Raw genomic sequence first — 25399 nt, forward strand, 5'->3', positions numbered from 1 at the left:
TTCCTTTTGAATCTCATCTCTCTTGAGATTAGTATTATCTATTTCTAGGACTATTATTCTGCCTACTTCACCCTCTAACTCCTTTTCAAACCATCCCTCTGCATCTCCACTAGACTTCAATAAACAAGAATTAATCAATCTCTAGACTTCCCTAAAGAAAGACCTACTCCTTCCTCCCACTGCTATCTATAGTAGGCTTAAAATCATTGAATCTAAGCCAAGTTTTGTAATAGATAAGGATACTTATGTAGAGTTCTACTTCTTCAATGATTTCTCCTTTTTCTGATCTAGGTATAAAACATCTATACATAGATAAATAAAACTCCCTCAAATTTGCCTCCCTCCAGTCTCCATCAATACTCCTTTCAGATCTTCTATCCCCAGAAAAAGAACAGGACTTGGAAGAATGTGCTATATCCCTGTTGTATTTAAATTTTTAAGATGCACTGAAGTTTTAACTTAGCAGGATAATATATTAGAATTTCAACCATCAGCCTAGAGATGTAATGATTCTTTGCATTTGTATAATATATTTGAATTAATACATTTAAATTTATAATTTTCATGATGTTTATAGTACTTCTATCACACAAGCATGGATGCCTCAACCAATGTCAGAAACATGGATTAATTCATGTTTTTCCACTTGAAGTCCACAGCTATTGCTACTATGCCAGCATATCTGTCATAATGTTCAGGCTGAATATCAATACCTCAATCAAAACACTGCAGTGAGGACTGAAGGGAACAATTTAGTCTCAACCCATCAATTCACCCAGTAAGGCCACAGAATTCAGCATCCAATACAATTTTCATGTTTCTTAGGAAAGCTCAATAGCCAAGTGGATTGGACCAAGAAGAAACTGATGGCACTAACAATCCAGGTTCTATACTCACACTAATGTGTATAATGTACATATACACACTGTACATGTTACCTAGATTTTGTATAATTTTAATTAAGAGGATTGAAGTTAATTTTGTACATACCTTTTCTTTTCAATCTGTATTCACTATAATTATACAGCAAACACAAGGATAAAACAGTTATTTTCAACGCATATTGAATATGAATTTCTATCTTTCATTATTTTTTCCCAAAGTTAATTTCCCAGGCTTATAAAGTATCAGATGCAAAACATATGTAATATTACCAAGTTATCAATAAATTTTTACTGCATTGCAGACTATAAATAATCATCACTGAAATTCATTAAGATATACATTTACCTCCAATTCATGCATATTTACTAAGCATGGGTTAAGATAAGACATCTGGGAATTGTTCGACAAATCTGGCCAAGTAGATAACAATGTTATTGAAATATTTTAATAGTCAATATCACTAAATAGTAAATAGTAAGAGATTTGAATTACTAAGAATGCTAATGTTTTTCCATAATAAGTTATTTATGTAATTTAAGAATAAGAAAATGTATTGACTCCAGGTTAAAATTAACCAGAATAATCTTCAATGTCCTTCAGTACCACAGATTAATATCTACCTTCCTGTTAATTTACAGCATTTAGATTCAAAGTGAGAGGATATATTAATGTAGTTAAGACATACAAGTTATTGATATATGTTGAATTACAAACTGAAATTTTTGGTTCAATATTTCATCTAATATTGCCAAAGATTCCTGAAAGAAGTGGCTCAAGAGAGTTCTTGGACATTAGATACAAAAAGGAAAGGAAAAAGAAAAAAAGAAAACCTAACACTTAAACTGCAAACGTATGGGTGGAATTTCCTTTACTCTTGAATCTAACCCTTAAGGGTGAAGAATTTAACAAAACACATTTGAGTTTTCTGTAATATGAACCATTTGACAGTTACACAGGGAATTCATCTTCACTGAAGACAGATGAGATTCCTACTCTAGTGTTTAGTATATTGAAGTTTCTCTCCTATTATTTGAAATATTTATACCATACAATTAAAATACCATTCTTTGAACTCCATAGTCATGAATCTATATATGGGTAGTTGAGAGATGTTTTTCTACATTCTAGAGCCAGAAAAACTGAGAAATAGAAACATTTTTATAAAGAAAACACATCAGTTGATATATCTATAGATAACAGAACAGCTGTGCCATGACTTGACCTTTCTTTTCTCAACTTAAAGCAGTCTTTTCCAAGTGATCATGCTTCTGACCAATAAGTGCTTCTTGGAAAATGAGTAAGCAGAAGAGGACTGAAAAATTTAAATGGTAAACTGGGACATTTTTATGCTTGAGTCCATTGCCTTCTCAATGATACATTTTTCAGTATTACTCTCAAACAATATTTTTAAAAATAGGGTTTCCCAGTTTATATAAAATAATTCAAATAAAATGTTAAAGTAGTGAAAAAAATTAGATAGTATTTATCTACCCAAATCTTAAAGCAATTATAATCACAATTTTATAAAAGATTTAAATGTTCAGAGGGATTCTATCTAAAATAACTGTAATTTTCTACTTTATATTACTTTTTAATATATATGCATATTTTTCATATATAGAAATACAAGTACATAACAATTCATAAGCATGTATGACCATTCAAATGATAATCAAATAGCATATAACATGAAGATTTTGAATTTAAATTTTGAAATGGAATATACTTGCATTCAAACTCTCAACAACTGATGAAATTGAAATACACTGTAAGAATCATCAAGAAGGACCACAGGTAGTAGTGGCAATATTTTGGATTCTGTACATTTAAGATATTGTAAAGCAATGATAAGGTATGGCAGCATACTGACATGAACACCACAGCAATGAGAGAGGCTAGGCCAAATATAAATTTTCTAACATTTGAATTTTCTTTCAGAGTAGAATATTTTACTAGAATACTTAGCACGTAGCCAACACTGCACAAAAAGCTGAAAATCAGACAAGGTACCTATTAGTGCTCTGTGAGTAGGTGTAATTGTCTACATATCACAGGGCATGTGGATTTCTAACTCCACCACTGTGGACCTTTTATCATATTTGTTTTCTCTGAGGTGTGGGGAACACAATTTAGAATTTGTATCAGTTGCTAAGAGGTATTGTTGAAGTCTGAAAGTATAATTTTTGATTGTCTCTTTTTCAAGTTCCATCAGTTTTACTTCATATGTTTAGAAACTGTATTGTTTAATGTGCATTGATTTAGGGAACATTGTGTCTTCTTGGTCTATTGATCCTGTTATTATGAAATTTCCCTCTTTGTACTGGTATATATTTTGCTTTGTTTTGATTTTGCTGTGAATTAATTTCTCTAATATAGCCACTCTAAGCCTTCCATAAATTAATATTTTCTCAGCACATATCTTACTTTGTTTTATGTGTAATAGTATTGGTGATTTGAGGAAATGCGTTTCTGGTTAATATATAGTTTGTTCATTTTTCCTGTTTTGTTTTACCCACTATGATAATGTCATTTAATTGACTCATTTAGGGCATTTATATCTAAAGAGATTGTTTATACATTAGAGGTTAAACATGCTTTCTTTATTAATTGCTTTCTGTTTCCTGTGTTTTTCATTTTTTTTTCTTTGAAGATGTATTTATTTGAAAGGCAGAGTGATGGGAGAGGGAGAGAAGAGGAAGGGGCAGCGATATGGAGAAGGTAATCTTCCATCCCCTGGTTGGATGCCTACTACAACCAAGGCATAGCCAGGCTGAAGCCAGGAGTCAGTAACTCCATCCGGGTCTCCCATGCAGGTGGCAGGAATGCAAGTACTTAAGCCATCTTCTTCGGCCTTTCAAGCACATTAGCAGGAAGTTAGAAAGTGGAAGTGAAACTCAAACCAAGGTACCCAGATGCAGAATACTGGAGTCCCAAGCTGTGTCTTAACTCACTGTGCTGCCAACTCCCACCCCCTTTCTTTCTGCTTTTTCTTTACTTCCCTTTCTGTTTGACTATTTTTTGGATTCCTCCTGACATCTATAATACTTTGAGCTCATCACCTTGTACAGGTTTCATAGTGGTTGCTCTGGGAATTCAAATATACAAACATGACCTCAGAGTCCTTTGGCTTCAGCATTTCACCACTTTGAGTGGAATGCTTACTTCTGTTTAAGTCCTTCTACCTTTTCCATTCATAAATATCACTGAATATGAAATGTTTTCACAATTCTTAATTAAAAAATCATACAATTCATAAAAACAAATCTTTCACATGCATTTATATTTCTGCTATATAATTAGTTTGTTTTCTGATACTTCAAGATTTTTTTCTCTCATTCTTTACTTTCTGTTTCAAGGATTTCTTTTAGTCAATATTTAAGGGTAATCTGCTCATGGTATCTTTTGGTTTTCCTTCATTTAGTATCTTTATGTCCCCTTTATTCCTAAAGGATAGTTTCACTAAGAATGCAAAGCCACTTCAAAAGTTTCATGTAAATGGAATTAAAAGATCTCTATGTTGACGCAAAACATTTTGGAATCCATGCCTAGTTATTTTATAGGAACTTCTTGAAGAGACCTCACATGCATGGATTTCAAAATGTTTTGCTCCAAAGTACACCAATCCTTGAACTCCTTTTTCCCCCAAGACACTAAATTCTGCCCACAACTACTTGAGGGAGTTTTGAAACAGATGCACCCAAGTTGAGTCCTAAGACCAAGTAGCTCTGGTTGATACCTGTGAGATCCAGGAGACCACAATAAGTGGACATGGATTTTTTTTTAAGATTTATTTATTTGAACGGCAGAGTTATAGAGAGGCAGAGGCAAAGATACAGAGAATCCTTCATCTGCTGGTTCACTCCCACAATGGCCACAATGGCCAATCTGAAGCTAGGAGCCAGGAATTTCTTCTGGGTCTCTGAAGCCGGTGCAGGAGCCAAAGGACTTGGGCCATCTTCCACTGCTTTCCCAGGTCATATCTGAGAGCTGGATTGGAAGTGGAGCAGCCAGGACTCGAACAGGTGCCCATATGGGATGCCAGCACTGCAGCACTGTGGCTTTACCAGCTTTGCCACAGCGCCAGCCCCCACACCTGGATTCTTAAGCAATAGACACTGTGAGACAATAGATGTTGTCCTAAGCCAATTTGTCATGCAAACAGAAAGCCATCACTTGACTATTGAAATCACTTCTTCCAACTATCAATGAACATAGTCATCCATCTCACTTAAATTTAACCTCACAGGAAAAAGTACTCAGTTAAGAAGCAAAATGTCAGGGCACTCACGACTCCAGGATCCCATTTCAGGGCATTGGTTCAAGGCCTGGCTGCTCTGTTTCAGATCCTGCTCCCTGCTAATGAGCCTGGAAATGCAACAGACAATGGCCCAAGTACTTAGGTCTCTGCCACCCATGTGGGAGACCCATATGGAGTTCCTGACTCCTGGCTTTGGCCTGGCCCAGCACCAGCCATTATGTCCATTTGAGGAGTAAAGCAGAGATGGAACATCTCTTTGTCTCTCCATCTCTTCCTCTCTGTTTCTCTGCCTTTCAAATAAATGATATTTTTAAAAGGAAACAATATTTTTATGTTAGAGGAAGAAATTTTTCACCAATTAAAGTCAAGATCAATGGCAAAGTTAAATGATGTAAAATAAGAGAGCAGTAAACAGTAAATCTGAATCCAGATGCCAATCATAGAATTAAGAATAAATAAATCTTAGGCTGTATCTTCAGGTGACAGTAACATGTTACATGGCACTAAAGCTATTCAAGGTAAACCTATAAGTACCACATCTTGTTTGAATTAGACATATTGATGTGTAAGGAAATTGGCAGGTGTATATGATCACCATCTTAACAAGAGATAGCCACGACCTCTTTGGTTCCTAGGAAAACAATCTGTGACCAACCTACACGGAAGAAAACTATCGCTAATCAACTAAATGAAATATGGAATCAGGGTGACAGATTGAATCAATAAAACCGCCTTTTTTGTTTGTTTGTTTATATAGATATAAATTTTGGTCTCATAAAACTTCAGAATCTGGGGACAGCTTTAAAATATTAAATTGAGAGTGAAAAGAGAAAATTTTATTTAAATTGTACCTTAAAACAGCTTAAAGTCTGCAATCTGCACAAAGAATGTCAACAGTCAAAAATAGCCACTTTCAGTGGATATCCACATTTACTCTCCAATGATATAAACAAGCAATAAAGAAATATTCTGGAATTTTATGTTATTTTAGCCCTTTGAAAGGGTGATCATAGCAGGAAATGCAAGTTGACACTTAATGCCTTTAATAACTTAAAATTAGAAAGTGAGAACAGGGTACAGATTTACTTTCCTGAAATGTTTCTCAAGAGTACACAACTGCCTATAATTACAGAAAATTTGAAGTTGCTGTACTCCACAGTACATTTAATACATCATGTCTGATTCATTTCTCTAGTGACATATAAAGAGAGGCATGCTCAATTTTACATTTTAACAGTCTAGTAGATTAATTTTTGAAAAATATTTCTATAATCAAGATGTAAAATTCTTTTGCTTTAGGGAAAACAAAATTTGCCAATTATTTTTTTTCTATTTTGAATGCCATGTACAACATCAGAAAAACTTCCTATTATAATGGTACTATATGTGACTATGTTCAGTAGTACTTATACTGAATATACAGCCAGTGTAATCTTGAAGTTCTTTCATTTAATATGACAAATAATTTTAGATATTTTAACTGTCTCTATAAAAACTTTTATAAATCAAACAATAGATAAATTGGCATCCTGTTGTGAAATTTGGAAAGGGAGAGAGAAATTATCAGGCATTTTCCTAAGCATTCCACATACACTAACTCTATTTACTTCTCACCAGAACCCTCCAGATATACTGGATTCATCTCGCTGAATCTCTTCTACTTTGTACTTATCCTTAGCACATGTATCGATGTATGGAAGTATTTTTATGTTAGATGAAGAAATTTTCAGATCAAACCTCTATCACAATCATTTTTATTGTGATAAGTATTTTTTAAAGATTTATTTATTTATTTGAAAGGCAGAGGCAGAGAGAGGCCTCTACTTGTCAAATGGCAGCAACAGCCAGGGCTGGGCCAGGCTGAAACCAGGAGATCGCATCTGGGTCTTCCATGTAGGTACAGAGACCCAAACCCTGGGCCATCCTCTGCTGCCCTCCCAGGCTCACCAGTAGGGAGCTGGATCAGAAGTGGAGCTGCTGGGACCTGAACTGTGCCATGTGGGATGCCGGCATTGCAGGCAGTGGCTTTCCATACCTGCTATGCCAGAGCACCACCCCCATAAGTGTTTTCATTACTTGTCATTTCCTAGATCCTTGGGTGTGACTGAAAATATTTCTAAATATTTATATAATATTACTTTATTTTGGCTATCCTGTATTACTCAAATAATGACTTAAGCGCATTTCACTATTTTACTTTCTCTAGCTGTATTTTTCCAATGAAATCTATTTTAGGCATGTGATCATAAAATGTTTTAGAAATTCTTTCAAACTGAAAGACTAACTTGACATGCTAAGCATTTATACACTGTGTCTATAAGTATTTAGTGTTTGAACAATAAAAAAAATCCAGAAAACCACAGCAGTTTTTGTGATATCACAAAGAACTCTAGTTCCATAGTTTTACCGTTTTCTAGTATAAAGTAAAATTTGACCTAGCACAATCATGAAAACCTCTATATTCATATTTATCCCCAAAAATGAAAAAATTCAAATTATCAGAATTTCTTCATTACATATACTTCCTTTAAATGGAAATGAGGTGTAAGTCTCAGGAAAAATGACCTGTAAATTCATTAACAAGTTTCATAACAAAGTAATCAGTTGCTCTGTATTTACCCATAGACATACACATAACTACACTCATTTACTTGATAACACCTCCATTCACAGGTATCACTCTTGCATTTATAAAAACTGAATTTAAATATGTAACCAGAAAGATTCTCTGTGCCGGATTCAAAATAATGAGTTATAACATGAAGATAATCGGGCTTTGGGAAAAAAGAAAACCTAACCATTCCCTCCATCTTCTCTTAACATATTTCTATTTGAAAAAGTTGTAAAACAGGAAAAGAGGATTAAGATGATGATTTTGCTACTCCAATGCTAAAAGTAAAACAAGTAAAAGTCAAGCACAGAAAGACAGCATTGAGTAGTGTCAGAATTATTCTATGGAATAAAAAAAAAGTGATCACTTAGAAGAGTGTGATAGATTCATTAACTTGTACGAATTTATACTTAGAGGAGTAAGTAGTTCTGTGGCTCTATTGCACAGTAGGGTGACTATAGAAAATGTTAATGCATGGTATATTTCTCCATATAAAAGAAGATGGGATGGACACACACACACACACACACATACACTCCCATGTAGACATTGGTGACAGAAACTGAAATGCAGAATTTTTTTTTAAAGTGACCAACTACCTGCGTGCACATTGATGGAACACGTGGCAGAAAGCAAAATGCAGAATTTAAAAACAATATTCACACATTTCTGACTATTAGTACCGAATCTTCAGTGAGGCAGATGATATTATACCAACAGACAGATCTTAGATCATCTTCATACCCCTCTTTGGGGGAGAAAAAATCTTGCTAAAAGGAAGTTGGGTACAAATTAAAATAGTACAATTTAGAAAGCAAAGCACTAAAAGACAAAACAAAAACTAAAATATAGGAATTTAAGCAATTTCACTTCCAAATTATCTAGTCATGAACATGAAATAAAAAATTAAACACCAAAAACTGATTTTTCCTTGGTTCCTGTCCATTTCAGAGAGCTCATATAAATGGATAAGGTCCTTTATTATTCTTCTCTGACCCTGTCATCAGCTCTTAGCTAACACGTGTAGTACAGGAAATACAGTCAACAACAACAACAACAACAACAACAACAAAACAGGTCTTGGGCCTATAAAGATGGTACAAAAATGAAGCTGGTGCAGAAACTGATTGAAAAACAAGAGACTTCAGTGTGTTTTTGTGTGTGTGTGTGTCTGTGAGAACCAATGTGAAGGATGGCTAATAAGATAAATGAGGGATCTACTCAGTGTGATATACTGTTTTGTCCCTTGTCTGTGGTTTTCTGTCTGGTTAATTACTTTATTCTGTATTTATAATACTGCATGGTAATCTTGAAATATGTTTCTAGACCTATTTATGGGCTTTAGGGAGAACTTACATCTTAGCTTTGTCCTCACAGAGACTAGAACATGGAAGTAATGCAATTAAATGAATCTAATGAGTGAAAAGTATAATTAAAAGAGTTCATAATTGCTGGAATGCACATGGCAGGCAATCAGAGCATAAGAAGAGAACAATATTTCACCAATTTAGGATCCTTGAGCTTGTTGGAGATGAAAAGATTTCAGGGTTATGCATGTATGTGAGTGTATGTTTATGGGTATGACTGCAACTCAAAGGAAAAGGAGATAAAAGAAAACAATGATAAAGAAAGGACCAATTGTTTGTAATATTTCAGAACTAGTGTTCAAAGAGGTTTTAGTACTAATCACAACACCTCAGAACTAGTATACAAAAAGGCACATTTATTTTGACATGATCCTAAAAATCCACGTGGAATATTAATACTTCCTGGTTTAGCACAGAGAAGTAAAGAACCACTTATGTTACAATGCAAAAAATCCTCATTTTCTGTTTAATATCCTGTAGAACACAATTTTATTGACAAAAAATTTAATGTCTCAAAAACTCTATCAGTGATATAGATGTGTATAGAATAATTATTATTCTCATGTTTCTGGAAAATTAGTTTTCCTTATTAATGTTCAGTCTTTGAAAGTCATTTTTTAGAAGTTTTATTTATTTATTTGAGAGGCAGAGCTACAGACAGAGAGAGGGAGACAGAGAGAAAGGTTTTCCATCTACTTGCTCACTCCCCAAATGGCCATAACAGATGAAGCTGAGCTGCTCTGAAACCAGGAGCCAGAGGCCTCCCCTGGGTCTCCCACATGGGTACAGGGGCCTGAACGTGTACTGGAGCAGCCAGGATGAACCACTCATAGGGGATTTGGCACTGCAGGCAGCAGCTTTACCCAGTATGCCATAGCTTTGGCCCCTAGTGTTCAGTCTTTAAGTTTATAAACACATTGTGGGAAAATTTATACATTTATCTTCAAATGAAAATATTTATTTTGGAAAACATCTATTGCTATTTCAACTTAAATATGTCTGGGTCTATTTACTTTTTAAAAAAAATTCAGGTACTCATTGTTATCTCTAAAGATTCAACAAAATATCTTCCATGATATGATATTCACCCCATCATTTATTGTTCTAATTTTTAGTAAATCAAAAGAAACATCTTTTTAAAGACAGAAAATTGCAATGTTTTAATTTTTGATTGTCCTTTGAAAATAACAAGATCATTCATGACATTGAACAAAGAACTAACCTACAATTCAGGTCCAACTTTCTGTGATAACACTCCTAAAAAGAAGTATTAATTAACAAAATCACTCCACATTGTTTCTTGAGGAAACCAGTTTATGTCAATTTAACCATCTGATTTATTGAAAAGTTATAAATTGAATAAAAATTTCTAGCTAACAGTGCCTAAAGCCTGTTATTCAGAGAAAAGCACAGAGGGGAAGAAAAAATGATTGATTGCCAAACAATAATTACTTAGAAAATTCTTGCCTCTCAAAAAAAAAACAATATTTTTCATGCTTTTCTTAGAAACTGGAGTGGAGAAAATATTTCCTTTGTTTTCTACAAGTCAGGCCTGAATTTTGTGCTTCAGGGAATTTAGAGAAAGCTCTTCACACTTCTCATTCTATAGATGATTAACTTTGTGTTCCTCCCTTTTTTCCCTACTGATAAAAAGCATTACCGCCTTTCAGGTTGCATGAGCCACAGATAATGCATTTTCTTGTTTAGGTGACCACACTCGATGCATTTAATCCTGACTCAGCCTAGCATTCACCCCTAGCAGCTTTCTAGCTCAGCTTCTCTCACTGTAACTGAGTTTGCTGTCCATGCTTCATATCAGCCTCAGATCGTCACCTGTCATCCTGTCCTCTAGGCCTCCACCTTCTGAAAACCACCTTTTTCCCGTCTCTCAATCACTTGTCTATCCCTTACAAAACTTCCTCTTCCTTAAAACCTGGTTTCTGTCCCAGCTGCTCCACTTCCAACCCAGCTCCTTGCTAATGCACCTGGGAAAGCAGTAAAGGATGGTCCACGTGCTTGGGCCCCTGCACTCACGTGGGAGACCCACATGAAGCTCTTGGTTTCAGCATGACCCAGCCCTGGCCACTGTAGCCATTTGGGTAATGAACGAGCAGAGGGAAGCTCTGTCTGTCCCCCTCTCACTGTAGCTCTGCCTTTCAAGTAAATAAATCTTTTTTTTTGAAAAATAAAAAGTCATCATATAAACTAAACCGCAGGAATTAAATATATGAACTGTTAAAAGGCAGTCATTTTAAAGTTCTTTAAAATACCTCTAGTTATTTATGTTTGTTTTACTTCTATTGCCTTCCAGTTTAGGGTTTTAAAATGGTTCAACAACTCACACGAAACAAAAGCAAAATTAAGACATACAAACCAGCAAATGTATGTAATATATATTGTAATGACCATTTCCTTAAAAACATATACAGTAATGTCTTCTCACCTCTACATGTTGTTAAGTAGAGTAAGGATAAATATTGGTTTTTAAACCTTGAATTTATTCATGTGTTCATTCAACAAATCTTTGTTGATTTTCTGCCATGGCCCAGGTACAGAATTCAAGGAGTTAAGAATCCACCAGTGAAAAAGGAGATTTGAACGCCCATCCCAGGGGAGCTCACATTCAAATTACCTGAGAAATACAGCCCACAGTAATTCAAGCATGTGTTAAAGATACAGCCTTCCAAAGAGTCACCTTTAGCAAGTTACTGAGATGCTGACATTTTACATGCAACAAAAACTATGTTGTGAATGTTGGAAAATGAGGGGAAAATTGCGTAACCATAACACAAATCAAACTAATGCTATGTTTGAGTTCATCTAATATTCCTGATTAATCTCCCAAGAATAAATATTTATGTATTCAACTTTCCTTCCTTAATGGAAAATGAAGAAATTCTGTGCTGAGTGAAAGAACTTTCTACGTTTTCAAAAGATTTTTAGACAGGAAAGCCAGCTGCCCACACCCACTCATGGCAAAGTGTTCAAAGTACAACACTGTAGAAGTTTAAGTCCTTGAAAATTCCAAATTACTGCAGGTCAGATTTGGTCCTTGAATTATATGCCTTTATTAATGTAATTGCAGAGGAGTTTAGGAAAACAAAATTATTAGCGAATATGGAATTTCTCAGATTTTTTAAACTATGTTTTTCTTAAAATATGATTAATCTGTTTTGAAATAGCAAGGCTATCTACCTCTAAATAGGAACAGCATAAATTTCAACTGTAGATCAAATGTCTTATGAGTAATATATATATATATATATATATATATATATATATATAATTGGGCTTTTCTATAAATAAAGCAGTATTCATTTATATGTGTACTATATATAGTAATTATTCTCTTGTTAAGGAGCATTTTGATTCCCAGGAAAACAGATGCAGAAAAAAGGCAAAGAAAAAATGAAATTATTAAACATTGAGAGGACAGCACTGTGATGCAATGGGTTAAAGCCCTGGCCTACAATGCTGGTGTCCCATATGGGTGCCTGTTCAAGTCCCAGCTGCTCCACTTCTGATTCAGCTCCCTGTTACTGTGCCTGAGAAAGCAGCAGAAGATGGTCCAAGTGCTTGGGCCCCTGGACCCATGTGGGAGACCCAGACAGAAGAAGCTCCTGGCTTCAGCCTAGCCCAGCCCCAATGGTTGTGGCCATTTTGGAAGTGAACTAGTGGATGGAAGACTCTCTCTCTCTCTCTCTCTCTCTCTCCTTCTCTCTATGTAACTCTGCATTTCAAATATATAAAATAAATATTTTTAAGAATATAAATAATTTAAAAATTGAATGTTTTTATATTATGAAGTGAAAGAAAATATTAATACCTATTTTAGGGGTATTCAAAAAGTTCATGGAAAATGTGCATGAGAAAACTATGTATGGAATTCAAAAATTTTTCACCAAAATATATTTTTAATTTCCATGAACTTGTAGAAGTATCCTTGTATATCACAATACAAATTATCAGCACAACTGATATATTGACTAATATGTTGACATCTAGACAAAGCTTGGTATCTTTTTCTCACTATCACTAGATTTATATCTTCAGTATATTTCTATGGACCCTTCTAAGATAAAAAATCAGTCATGTTTTATTCTAAACTTCCAATTTAATGTATAATAAAAGTAATCAGTTTTCAGATGCATCATCTGATGATTAGATAGTAGGTAACTTACTTATAATGAGATCGTAATTGTTGGTTTCACTAGAAAAGTTTAATTTATCGATCTTTGTAACCTAAAAAAGATAGGATATCAAATGTTAAAAATAAAAGTTTTAGTAAACTTCTTGTGAAACTTCTGACTTTATCTTGCCTATACTTTCCCATTCAGCCAAATTAGTGATTTTTTTCCTTTTCTTTAAGCTATAGAATCCCCAAAAATCCCAGATATTTTTAAGATTTGTTGTTTCTGGGTTTGTATTTTGACAAAGGGGAATACAGTAGTAATATAAAAGCAATTTAGAACAGCAATCTTAACATAATTGCTAACTGATCTGGAATCAGTTTTCATTTGTTTGCCTTTATTTTGGTATAATTGTTTATATCCTTAGTAAAGAAAAGTAAAGAGATTGTATTAAAAATGTCAAAATAGCAGGAAGTAAATTAGTCAATGTTTATATTTCTTAAAGGATCTGACTTCCAAGTCCCTGAAACAGAAAATGTAAACCTTTTACAAGGAAGGCTGCAGAGCCCAAGACCAGATTAAACTCTTGTTTTGTGAAAACCTGCTTTGTTTTCATTTAACCTCACAATTGTATAAACATTTCTTCAACTCTTTCCCAAGTAATCACACCAGTGCCACAAATTTAAATCTTCCTCAGAAATTCTAGTTTTATTTTTTTCCTCTTAAATATCACATGCTGGGGCTGGCGCTGTGGCATAGTGGGTAAAGCTGCCACCTGCAGTGTTGGCATCCCATATGGCACTGGTTCGAATACCGGCTGCTCCACTTCCTGTCCAGCCCTCTGCTATCACCTGGGGAAGCATGAGAAGATAAGCCAAGTCCTTGGGCCCTTGTATCCGCATGGGAGCCCTGGAAGAAGCTCCTGGCTCCAGCTTCAAATTGGCACAGCTCTGGCTAGCCGTTGTGGCCACTGGGGAGTAAACCAGCAAATGGAAGTCCTCCCTTCCTTTCCCTCTCTCTCTCTCCCTGCCTCTCCCTCTCTCTCTGTGCAATTCTTTAAATATTTTTTTTTAAAAAATCAGATGCATTCTTATATTTGTGTACACGCATTTCACTTAATTTATAAGAAAAAATAGGAATTATGTGAATTCCTAGGATTGGGTTTTATCATTGCCTGTTTCCAATACCTGTTAAATTGCTTTTCAGGTTTTCTTAAATTATAGCAGAGAAAATACAGCCTGCAGTACTGCTATCCCATGTGGGCACCGGTTTGGTTCCGGGCTGCTCTACTCCTGATCCAGCTCTCTGCTAATACACTTGGGAAAGCAGTGGAGGAAGGCCCAAGTGCTTGGGTCCCTGTACCTACATGGGAGACCTGGAAGAAGCTCCTGGCTCCAGCTTGGCCCATCCCTGCCAATTGCAGCCTTCCGGGGGGGGGGGGGGTGAACCAGTCATTGGAAGATCTAACTCTGCCTCTTACATAAAATACTTATTTTAAATAAAATAAATCTTAAAATTTATTAAAACAGAGGGGAGAGAGAGTGCTGCTATCCTCTGGTTCACTGTCCAGATACCACCGTAGGCTGGGGCTGTACCTAGATGAGATGGGAAATGGGAATGCAATCTAGATCTCCTATGTAATTGGTAGGGACCCAATTAATTGAACCATCAGTGATGAATCCCAGGATGTACATTAACAGGACACTGGAGTCAAGAGCCAGAGCCAGGAACTGAATTCATGTACTCCCATGTGGGACACAGGTGGCTTAACCACTAGGCTAAAGTCAGACATCCAACGAGGAAGAACCTATGGCAAGAGCTTGTAGTTTTATTTGAAAATAACTTTGATGCTTTTGTAGCTATTCTCTCTTCCTTTTGTCAGTTTAGAAGTTTAATTTATGATGTCTACAAAAGTTCAAATGTTCTTATTATTCAGCCTATATCCATCACTCATTTCTGCTTGCTTATCTTCTGTATGAGATTAAAACAATTTATAAATGAAGATTGAAAATTATAAATGACTAGTACAATTATAATATTCAATTACTCACAAAGGAGAGAAGTAGGTAGAAGTTCCAGATAATCTATTGGTGCTTCATGTAGTTCTGGAAATTAACAACAATAGAAACTCTAGAAAATATAAAAACATACTGAACAAGATTCTGAATAAACAGTGGGTCATAGAAGAAATAAAAATAAAAAAGTTCCTTGAAATGAATGAAAGTGAAAACAACATATCAAAACTTACAGGATACAGCAAAAGCAGTGTAGCAATAAATGCCCACATCAAAAAGTTGGAAAAGCATCAAATAAATAATATAACAATGCATCTCAAGGACCTAGAAAAACAAGAATAAATCAAATCTAAAATTAGAAGAAAAAAGAAATTTTAAAAAGCTGTCAAAAAAAACTATATGCAAGATCAATGAAATGAACAACCAGATTTTTGAAAAAATAAGCAAAACTGATAAAACATTGGCCCAACAAAAAAAAAACGAAATTATTAAAATCAAAAATGAAAAAGATTTCATGATGGATAGCACAAGAATACAAAGTATAAGAAATTATTACAAACAGCAATATTAAAAAATTAGAAAAAATGGATTTCTGAACACATATAATTTACCAAAGTTGAGTCACAAAGACACAGAACATCTGAACAAACCAACATGGCTGAGATTGAATCAGTAATAAAGAGCCTCCCAGAAAAGAAAAGTCCAGGATGGCTTCATTTCTGAATTTTACCAAACTTTTAAGGAAGAATTAATGCCATTTTTTCTTAAACTATTCAAAACAATTGCGAGGGAGAGACTCCTCCCAACTCATTCTATGAGGTCAGTATTACCTTAATTTCAAACTCAGAGAAATATTCAACAAAAAAGAGGAACTATAGACCAATATCACTGATGAACATAGATGCAAAAATCTTCAACAAAATACTAGCAAACTGAATCCAACAGTATTTCAAAAGATATCATCCACCCAGACCAAAGAGGATTTATAGGGATTTAAGGATTATTCAAAATATGCAAATCAAAAATATGATACCTCACATGGTAAAATGAAGTATAAAAACCATATGACTATCTCAGTAGATTCAGAGAAAGTATTTGATAAAATACATCATTTCATCATTAAAAGAAAAAAAAACCTTAAGCAACTTGGATATAGAAGAAATATACCTCAATATAAACAAGGTGATATGTAAGAAACTCACAGCCAGCATCATACTGAACCAGGAAATGCTGGAACCATTTTCACTAACATCTGGAACCAGAGAAGGATATCCACTCTTACCACTATTGTTCAACAGTTCTAGAAGTTTTAGCTAGAGCCATTAGGCAAGAAAAATAAATCAAAGTGATATAATTTTTAAAGGAGGAAGTCAAATTATCCCTGTTTGCAAATAACATGATCCTTTACATAGGTGATCCAAAAGACTAAGAGACTATTAGAACTCATTAGAGAAATCGGTAAAGTTACAGGTTACAAAAATCAATATGAAAAAATCAGTAGCACTCTTCTATAGGAATGCTTTAGGTGAGAAAGAACTTGTAAGATCCTTTCTATTCATTACAGTAACAAATTTTTTTTAATATACTGGGATAAATTTAACCAAGGATGTAAAAGTTCTCTGTAGTGAAAACTGCAAAACATTAATGAATAGAAAAAGACATCAAAAATGGAAAATTTCCATGTTTATGAGTTAGAAGAATTGATATCAAAATGTCATACTATATAAAGCAACTTACAGATTCTAATCTATCTCAATCAAAACTCAAGACCTTCCTCACAGAACTAGAAAAAACATTCCTAAAATTCATATGAAAACAGAAAAAAATTCCAAATGGCCAAAGCAATCTTAAACAATAAAAACAAAGTTGGAGGCATCCTAATACTAGATTTCAAGAATATTGAAGGGCTGTTATAATTAAAACAGCCTGGCACTGGCACAAAAATAGACATGTAGATTAACAGAACAGAATAGAAACCCTAGGAATTAATCCAGCTAAAATAAGTTAAAATCATTCCCTAGAGAAAGGACAGTTCTCTTCAACAGTGTTGGGAAAACTGAATTTCCATATGCAGAAGTTTGAAACCCTATATAAAAATCAACTGACAATAGATCAAGAATCTAAACTGAAGATCTGAAATGATCAAATTACTAGCACACACACACACAAAACCATAAGGAAGATGCTGTAAGACACTGGCCTAGGCAAAGACTTCTTGGAGCAGACCCCAGAAGCATAAATAAAAAAAGCAAAATATACAAGTCACAGTACAGCAAGCTGAAAAGCTTCTGAACAACAAAGGAAACAATCAACAAAGTGAAGAGGCAACAATGAGAGAAAATTTGAAAACCATGCATGCAATAAAGGGTTAATACACAAATTATATAAAGAAATGGGCAAAGGACATGAACAGGCATTTCTCAAAGCAGGAAATACAAACAACCAACAGACACATGAAAATATGCTCAGAACCACTAGGCATCAGGAAAATGCAAATAAAAATCGCAATGAGATATTTCCTCAACTAAAAAATCAATAAATAACAAATGCTGGTGAGGACAAGGAGAAAAATATACCCTAGTACGCTGTTGCTGGAAATGCAAATTGGTACAACCATTATGAAAAATAATATGGAGAATGCTCAGAAAGCTAAAAATAGATCTATCATATGAGTCAGCTATCCCACTCCTGGGAGTATATACAAAGGAAATGAAATTAGCATATGAAAGAGATAGCTACATTCCCATGTTTATAGCAGCTCAATTCACAATAGCTAAGATGTGGAATCAAGCTAGATATCAACTGATGATTAGATAAAGAAAATGTAGCATATATATACACATGATGGAATTAAACAAATTGACATTTGTAACAAAATGGATACAAGTGGAAGTCATTATGCTAAGTTAAATAAGGCAGATCCAAAAAGAAAAATATCATGTTTTCTCTTATTTGTGGTATTAATATGTAGAGCATAAAAATTGAGTGATGTCATAATATGTATATAGTTATAATGTTTCACTGAATCATACAATATAAATGACAATATACCCTTCCTCATGTTAAATATGGGGGGGGGGGACCTCACTGTGGCATAGCTAAAGCCACTGACTGTGATTCTTGTATCCCATACTGTCCCCAGTTCAAGTACTGGCTGATCCACTTCCAATCCAGCTCCCTGCTGATGCACCTGAGAGAACAACAGTAGATGACATGGAGGAGACCTGGAGGAGACCTGGAGGAAGCTCCTGACTCCTGATTTCAGCCTGGCCATTTGGGGAGTAAACCAGCAGATGGAGGATTCATCTCACTGTCTGCCTCTCTAACTCTGCCTTTCAAATAAATAAAATTAATCTTTCAGAAAATAGAAATGGGGTGGAACAGTGAGGACACTTAGGTAATTTTCTCAATTTGAGTGTTGGATATGAATCTGATTAGACAAAACTTTTAAGATTTATTTATTTGAAAGGCAGAGTTACAGAGAGGCAGAGAGAGAGAGAGAAAGAAGTCTTCCACCCACTGCTTCACTCCTCAAATGGCTGCAATGACCAGAGGTAGGTTGCTCTGAAGTCATGAGCTTCTTCCCTGTCTCCCACACAGTGGGTACAAGGGCCCAAGGACTGGGACCAGCTTCCACTGCTTTCCTAGGCTATAGCAGAGAGCTGGATCAGAAGCGGAGCAGCAGGGACTTGAATCAGTGCCCATATTGGATGCTGGCACTGCAGGCGGCAGCTTTACCCACTATGCCACAGCGCCAGCTCCTCATTTATCTTTATAAATAAGTGAATTTACTTGTTATGTATATTTCAATGAAATGTTTAAAAAGTTTTGAATCTTATAAATTTTCAACATCTATGAAGATAAACAATTTTTGTGTGAAATGTTGCATATTTTTATAAATATTTAAAAAAAAGGGAAAGAACGATCCAACATGGGAAGTGAGATGCACAGCAGACCCATAGAATGGCAGATGTCCTAAACAGCACTCTGGCCTCAGAATCAGCCCTTAAGGCATGTGGATCCGGCTGAAATGCCCATGAGAGTATTTCAGGCATGGAAAGCCAAAACACTCTGGGGGGAAAAAAAAAACTAAATGAAAGATCTCCGCGAGTGAGATCCCAGTGGAAAGAATGGGTCATCAAAGAAGGAGGTACCTTTCTCTGAAGGAAGGAGATAACTTCCACTTTTAACATGGCCTTGTCTAAATATGATCAGAGTCGGTGAACTCAGGGGGCTTCCATAGCCTTGGCAACTCATGACAAGAGCCTAGAGTGATTACTGATGCCATAAACAAGAGTGTCCATTTGTTAAGTCAACAACAGGAGTCACTGTGCACTTACTCCTCATGTAGGATCTCTGTCCTTAGTGTGCTGTACATTGAGATTTAATGCTATAACTAGTACTCAAACAGTATTTTTCACTTTATGTTTCTGTGTGGGAGCAAACTGTTGAAATCTTTACTTAATGTATGCTAAACTGATCTTCTGTATATAAAGAGAAACGAAAATGAATCTTGATGTGAATGGAAGGGGAGAGGGAGTGGGAAAGGGGAGGGTTGTGGGTGGGAGGGATGTTATTGGGGGGAAGCCATTGTAATCCATAAGCTGTACTTTGGAAATTTAATTCATTGAATAAAAGTTAAAAAAAAAAATTTTTGAAAGCTTCCTTACAACTGCTTCCTAAAATACATTCCATTTTGTCATGGTACATAACAATTTGAATGCACTAGTTGATTCTGTTAGCTAATATTTAGATTTTTAAAATGATATCTGAAGTGAAGTCAATATATAAATTCATTTTCAGTTCATATTTTTGAATTTTTGGTATTAATGCTATGCTCAACTCATTAAAAACCATTCAGGAGCTTTTCATTTTTCTATGATTTGGAAAACTTTAGCATTGTAATGGTTTTTGAAAATATTGAATATAAATTTCCTGTAAAGATTTTAAAAAGGAAGCACGCTTTTGATTTAGTAACTGAAAGCCTCTTCTATTTCCTGGTAGTTTTATCTCTAAAAATTGGAGGTTGACATTGTGATAAGGTACCATTTGTAAATTCTTCAATTGTCTATGATTTTTACTCAAGGTCAAGGACAACTATCATCAGCTACTGAAAAAAAAATCCTTCCATGACAAATTTAACATGAAACATTTGTATATCTTTGCTGTTTCTAGCAATAATTCTTTAGGATCATGAAATATAAATCAACTCAGAAAACATTTAAGTATACAATACTAACATTCCTATTCAAACTATGAATTCAATGAAATGGCCTTGTATACAACTTTTTTGCTACCTAATTTCCTGTCTTCATCTCCTTCAGGATTCAAAAAGGCATTCCTTCCATGAAACTTAATAGTAAGATGCTTTTAAAATAAAGTAGTATATAGTATCTATGAAATACTATATTTATAGTGTAGACACAATGATCTACATGTATATATATTATAGTGTAGGCACAATAATCTGTTTGTATACACATATATATCCAAAAATCCCTGCTATAACATAAGCTTGTTTAAAATTTTATTCAAAGCATGAGAAATAAAGAAGGAAATGAATCCTACTCCAAGTATTGGTCCTATTCTACTTTGAGAAGTAAAATGATGTATTTAATGTTTAGATATTTGAGGAAAAAGTTGTGACTAGATTCTGTCTTACTACAAACTACGCTATATTACGTATTATCAATATAAGTTGTATGTATGCTCTTCACTCATTGAAATAAAACTTATGATTTCTTTGATAATAATTTGGTCTATCCAGTCTAAAGCAGATAGTCACTAGGTATTCACTGGTATTGCATATCAAATGAAAAGCCAATGTGTTCCCAATATCATTTTCAGTCACCTCTTGTGTTTTATTTGTGAATAAATAGTATTGAATGCAAATCAGGGATGAAATTTCCTGATAAAAGACATCCTTTCTTGAATATATTTAAGGAAATAAGTGAGGAAAAGCATACGTTTTGAACATGAGAATAGTCTGTTTAAGTGTAAAAACTATTCTATAGTTGCAATATTAATTTCTTCTTCTATTCCCAAGGGAATGACCTCCTGATATAATTGAGGTCATCTTGGATTTACCGAATATGGGAATTGATCTTCAGAACGCAGTCTCTTCACTTACTCCCTGCACCCTGTTACTCCAATGCCAATGTCAAGCCATCCTGCCTGACTTGTGGCAGGTCCACATTCCTAAAATACCAGTGCAGCATACTGGAAATAACTGAAGCCAGAAAGACATAGTTTGGAATCCTATTTCCAGCACTAATAATATCTATAGTGCTAGGTAAGTCATTTAACATTTCTGAACCTCAGGTTTCTTCATGTGTAAAATGAAGTATTTACATTGAAGTTTAATTTACTGCAAAGCTATCAAAACTGTAAATATGTATGTAAATCATCTTGCACATAGGAAATAAGGAGGCACAGATACTCTATCTCATCTCAAAAACTTAAAATTGTTTCTATTCTATGATTTACAAGGAGAATATTATTCTGTTTGAATTTAAGATGCCCCCAAAATTTATCCTGCTCTACCAATTGAAGACAATTTCTGATCTTCACAAAGGCGCATTTTTTATGCTCCAGTGAGGCAGATTGCTCAATACCTTTTTCCATGCTTTATGCTAATTCAGGCCTCAAAACCCTTTATGTCAACTACTTCTGCAAAATAGAAAACTTTTCTTGTTTCAGCAACAACCAAGTTTCACTAACTCCCCAAGACAGCTCAGGAAGCGGAACCCCTCCTTCAAAACCTCTAAAATTCCTCTTGCACCAACATCCTGCTAACGAGGGTGTTTTTGAAGATTTTGTCAGAATTCAAATGACCTTGTAATATCAGCATAAAAAGAAAAAAATCACATTTCTTCAGATAAAAATGAAAAATTGATCTGTTTCACTTTAAGAATAGTCACTTTCTTTGTGTCTCTATTACATAAAACACCAAAATGCTCATAGATCATTTTGATGCCACACCCATTGTAAGATCCAAAAAGCTATATCCTAGTGATCAATTTTTGAATCCAATGAAAATATAAGAATGTCAAAGGCAGACAATGAGATGATCTGTTATTTCACAAGAAAACCATTTTTAAAGTTTTAGAAAATGAGACAATTCACACAAAGCATTTTATAATATATTCAGAATAGATTTATTGATATTTAGATTTTTTAAATCAATATTTAAAAACTACCTAAGATTTGTGCACATATTACATCACTAACATATCAATTCTAATTTAATGCATTCATGAAACTGTAGAAGATATCCTTATATACTAAATACTCCTGAATTATATTTACTGACAGCAAAACAATCTATTACGAAAACATTACTCAAAAGTTGAATAGCTTCTTACACAAAAATATATTGATAAAAATATATATTCAGATCATTTTAGTAAACAGAAAAACTAGTAGTGATGCAAATACCACTATTGATAAACATTAACTACTTTGATGCTATATTATTTACATCTTTTTAACTTAATATTTTTGAGACAACATTTTTAATCTACATTGTAGTCAAAGGATTAACAGGTCTACTAAATAAGAGTTTAACATATTTCTAATTGTATTTTTTGTCTTTAGAATGTCTTTCTTATGATTACTCACTCAATATTCATTTTATAATTTCTCTTTGCAGTAAACATAAGCAGATGCTTCCCAATGGTTTCCTGAGACGTTTTCATTCCTATACTTTATTTCTATGTAGTTAAACATCAATTTTCTTTTTATTATGTACAGAATTTTGTTATTTTATTCTGTGTTCTCGTGTCCTCCACATTATGCAGGTAACATATTAAAGAAAATTCAATATTAGTGCTAAGTTTGAAGTATTTTTTCTGCTCACATTAATAGACATTCTGCATGAAGACTCACAAAATGAAAATCAAATGCATGAGACATAGATACAGGGGTTTGCATAATAATTTCTTTGTTTTTGCTGCAAGAATATAGATTACTTCAAACATATTGACTAATTCATATTCATGTGGAACTACAAAGTTTTCATATAAAAATATTCTATTACTGTCTAAACTTAGAGATGAAATGCTTACCTGTGTTTTGTTTAGCATACAGTTATTTTTTAAAAGACAGGAAATGTGTGACAAGCTGTCAGGATAAATAATACCCACAATGGAAAGATGGAAGGGGAAGGGAAGAAACCCAGTCCACATTCAAAGGAAACTCCGATTCCTCCTGCTTCCAAGGCCTAGAGGAGTTTTGCTGTATGTCTCATAAGCAACCGTCTTTCCCACTGCTCCGAGAGCAAAACACACTCTGCTCCACCAGGAAAGTATAAGAATTAAATAGAAAACCACAGGTTATTAAGCACTCTTACCCTCTGGGCTCGCTGGGCTGATCTCGTGTCTCAGTTGCAGGCACATGTGTAAACAACAGAATTTCCTGCCTCCTTTTCTCATCAGTCAGCTCTGGGGTCCTGGCCAACAGGATTATTCCAGTATTAAGGACACACCACACAAGCTCAAAAAGGATTCCCATTGGTTGTGAAGTTTCATCAAAACCCATACCACAACACACTCTGCGTATCACAAGTGAGCTAACCAAGTAAAATCATTTTTAATGTTCCCTAAGTATTAAATATTAAGTGTGATCCAAAGCTTCCCATACAACCCATGTGAAACTATGTGCTGTGAGTTAAAGGAAGAGCACGCCCACCCCTTCCATCTATAGTGCATTCAATGTTTGACAACACATACTTTTTAGTAACAGTGGAAAACACTAAAGCTAAAATGGTAAAAGTATTAAAATCTCTATCTGCAAACTATTTAAAGGGAACTGACATTGCAGATAACAGGAACAACAGAAAACATCATTTGCCCGATCTGATTTGTATTGTTACCAAAACAAAAAGAAATCATATTTAATAAATATTTAAGTATACAAATCATGATGCGTAAGCTGCCTGTCAAAACCCTTGACTGCAGCCATGTTGGCAGGAACTGCGAGCTGCAGTCTCCAGGGCTCCCGCTGAGCTCCTGGCCCCCTTCCTTGGGGGAGAATTGAGTGGCTTTCCAGCGACAGAACTCAGCTGTCAGGAAGTGCGCTGGTGAAGGCACTGCCGCAGACCACATGAAAGAGCACTTCCCAGACTGAAACTGGCAGCACGAAGCACCCCAAGAAAAAGGTAAGAGGGTAGGGGAAATACAGTCAATTTGCTGCTTACAAATTACACAAAACAGCACTTGAAAGTAGGTGAATAAATGTCTTCAAACAATCTTACTCTTTCTTCTCAATTCGGAGGCTTACTCTTAATTGAGCAATAGTTTTAATCATTTAATCCATTTCCATGTAACAGTGTCCTTCCTCTTTTACTTTCTGATGCAATGGAAAAAGTAGTCTTTCTCCCATTTAAAGCCAGCTAATACCTTTGAGCTAAACTTGTTCAACTACAACTCCCTCTCCACTACCCTTGAAGTCTCTCTCTTGTCTGGATTTTCCTCATGAGATGTTAATCATAAATCATTCAGTCAATTTCACTTATACCAATGAATTTCACTTTTTTAAATTTCTCTTTTAATTCAGTCATGTTCACACCCAGGTACTATACTCTTTCATGGTCAAATGATTGAGAAAGTTCTAGCCAAGAGCCCCACTGCATCCTTGATCACATCACAGTGAAAACACAGAGACGCACATGTTCATGAATAAAAGTCCACCTGCTTGTGGAAGTTCACAAATGCCTCCCTGGTCCTCCTTCTAGTTAACATCTACACTTTTAGGGGCTCTGCACAACCCTGCCCACATGAAGACATCTCTGATATTGGCCCAGTACCCTTCTTAATCCCTTCAATCTTCTTGCTGCCCCTTCTTTTACTCATTATGCCTCATTCTCCCATCCTTGTGCACATCAGGTACCTTCTCAGATTAATCTCTGCGTCCCTTCCTTTGCCAATGCCACCCATCCTCCTTGTTCCACCGACCATCTATTTCCAGATGGCCCAGCCATATTCTGGATTTCTATCTGCAGTTGTGTTCATCAGCACTGCATACCCTCCTCCAGAAAATGCCAGCCATGCGTTGACATGTTTAATAAAGTCCTCTCTCCATGGACTTTCGGCATTATCTCAATAAACGCCAACTCTTACAGCATGCTAAAGACT

At 34.9% G+C, this 25399-nt stretch overlaps 1 protein-coding gene across 15 annotated transcripts in view; it reads right to left on the bottom strand.

Annotated features, from left to right (window-relative positions):
* CCDC102B (coiled-coil domain containing 102B) overlaps nt 1–25399 on the bottom strand; it is a 391238-nt gene that overhangs the window by 312401 nt on the left and 53438 nt on the right. For 3 of the 15 annotated variants that reach the window (XM_070050063.1, XM_070050067.1, XM_070050058.1), the window contains exon 1: nt 23617–23750. The exons of 8 other annotated variants lie outside the window; for them this stretch is intronic. Coding sequence is in view for 2 of the 7 variants with exons in the window: in XM_070050060.1 (XP_069906161.1) it covers nt 15500–15538 (39 nt within the window). In the remaining 5 variants the exon portion in view is untranslated. Of the gene's footprint in view, nt 1–15302; nt 15382–15499; nt 15591–23616; nt 23751–25399 lie in introns of those variants that run through there. 4 more of the 15 variants (XM_070050064.1, XM_070050059.1, XM_070050060.1 and 1 more) reach the window with 2 other exon arrangements.

The sequence above is a fragment of the Oryctolagus cuniculus genome, chromosome 10 (genome assembly GCF_964237555.1).
Source record: "Oryctolagus cuniculus chromosome 10, mOryCun1.1, whole genome shotgun sequence".
Taxonomy (NCBI): Eukaryota; Metazoa; Chordata; class Mammalia; order Lagomorpha; family Leporidae; genus Oryctolagus; species Oryctolagus cuniculus.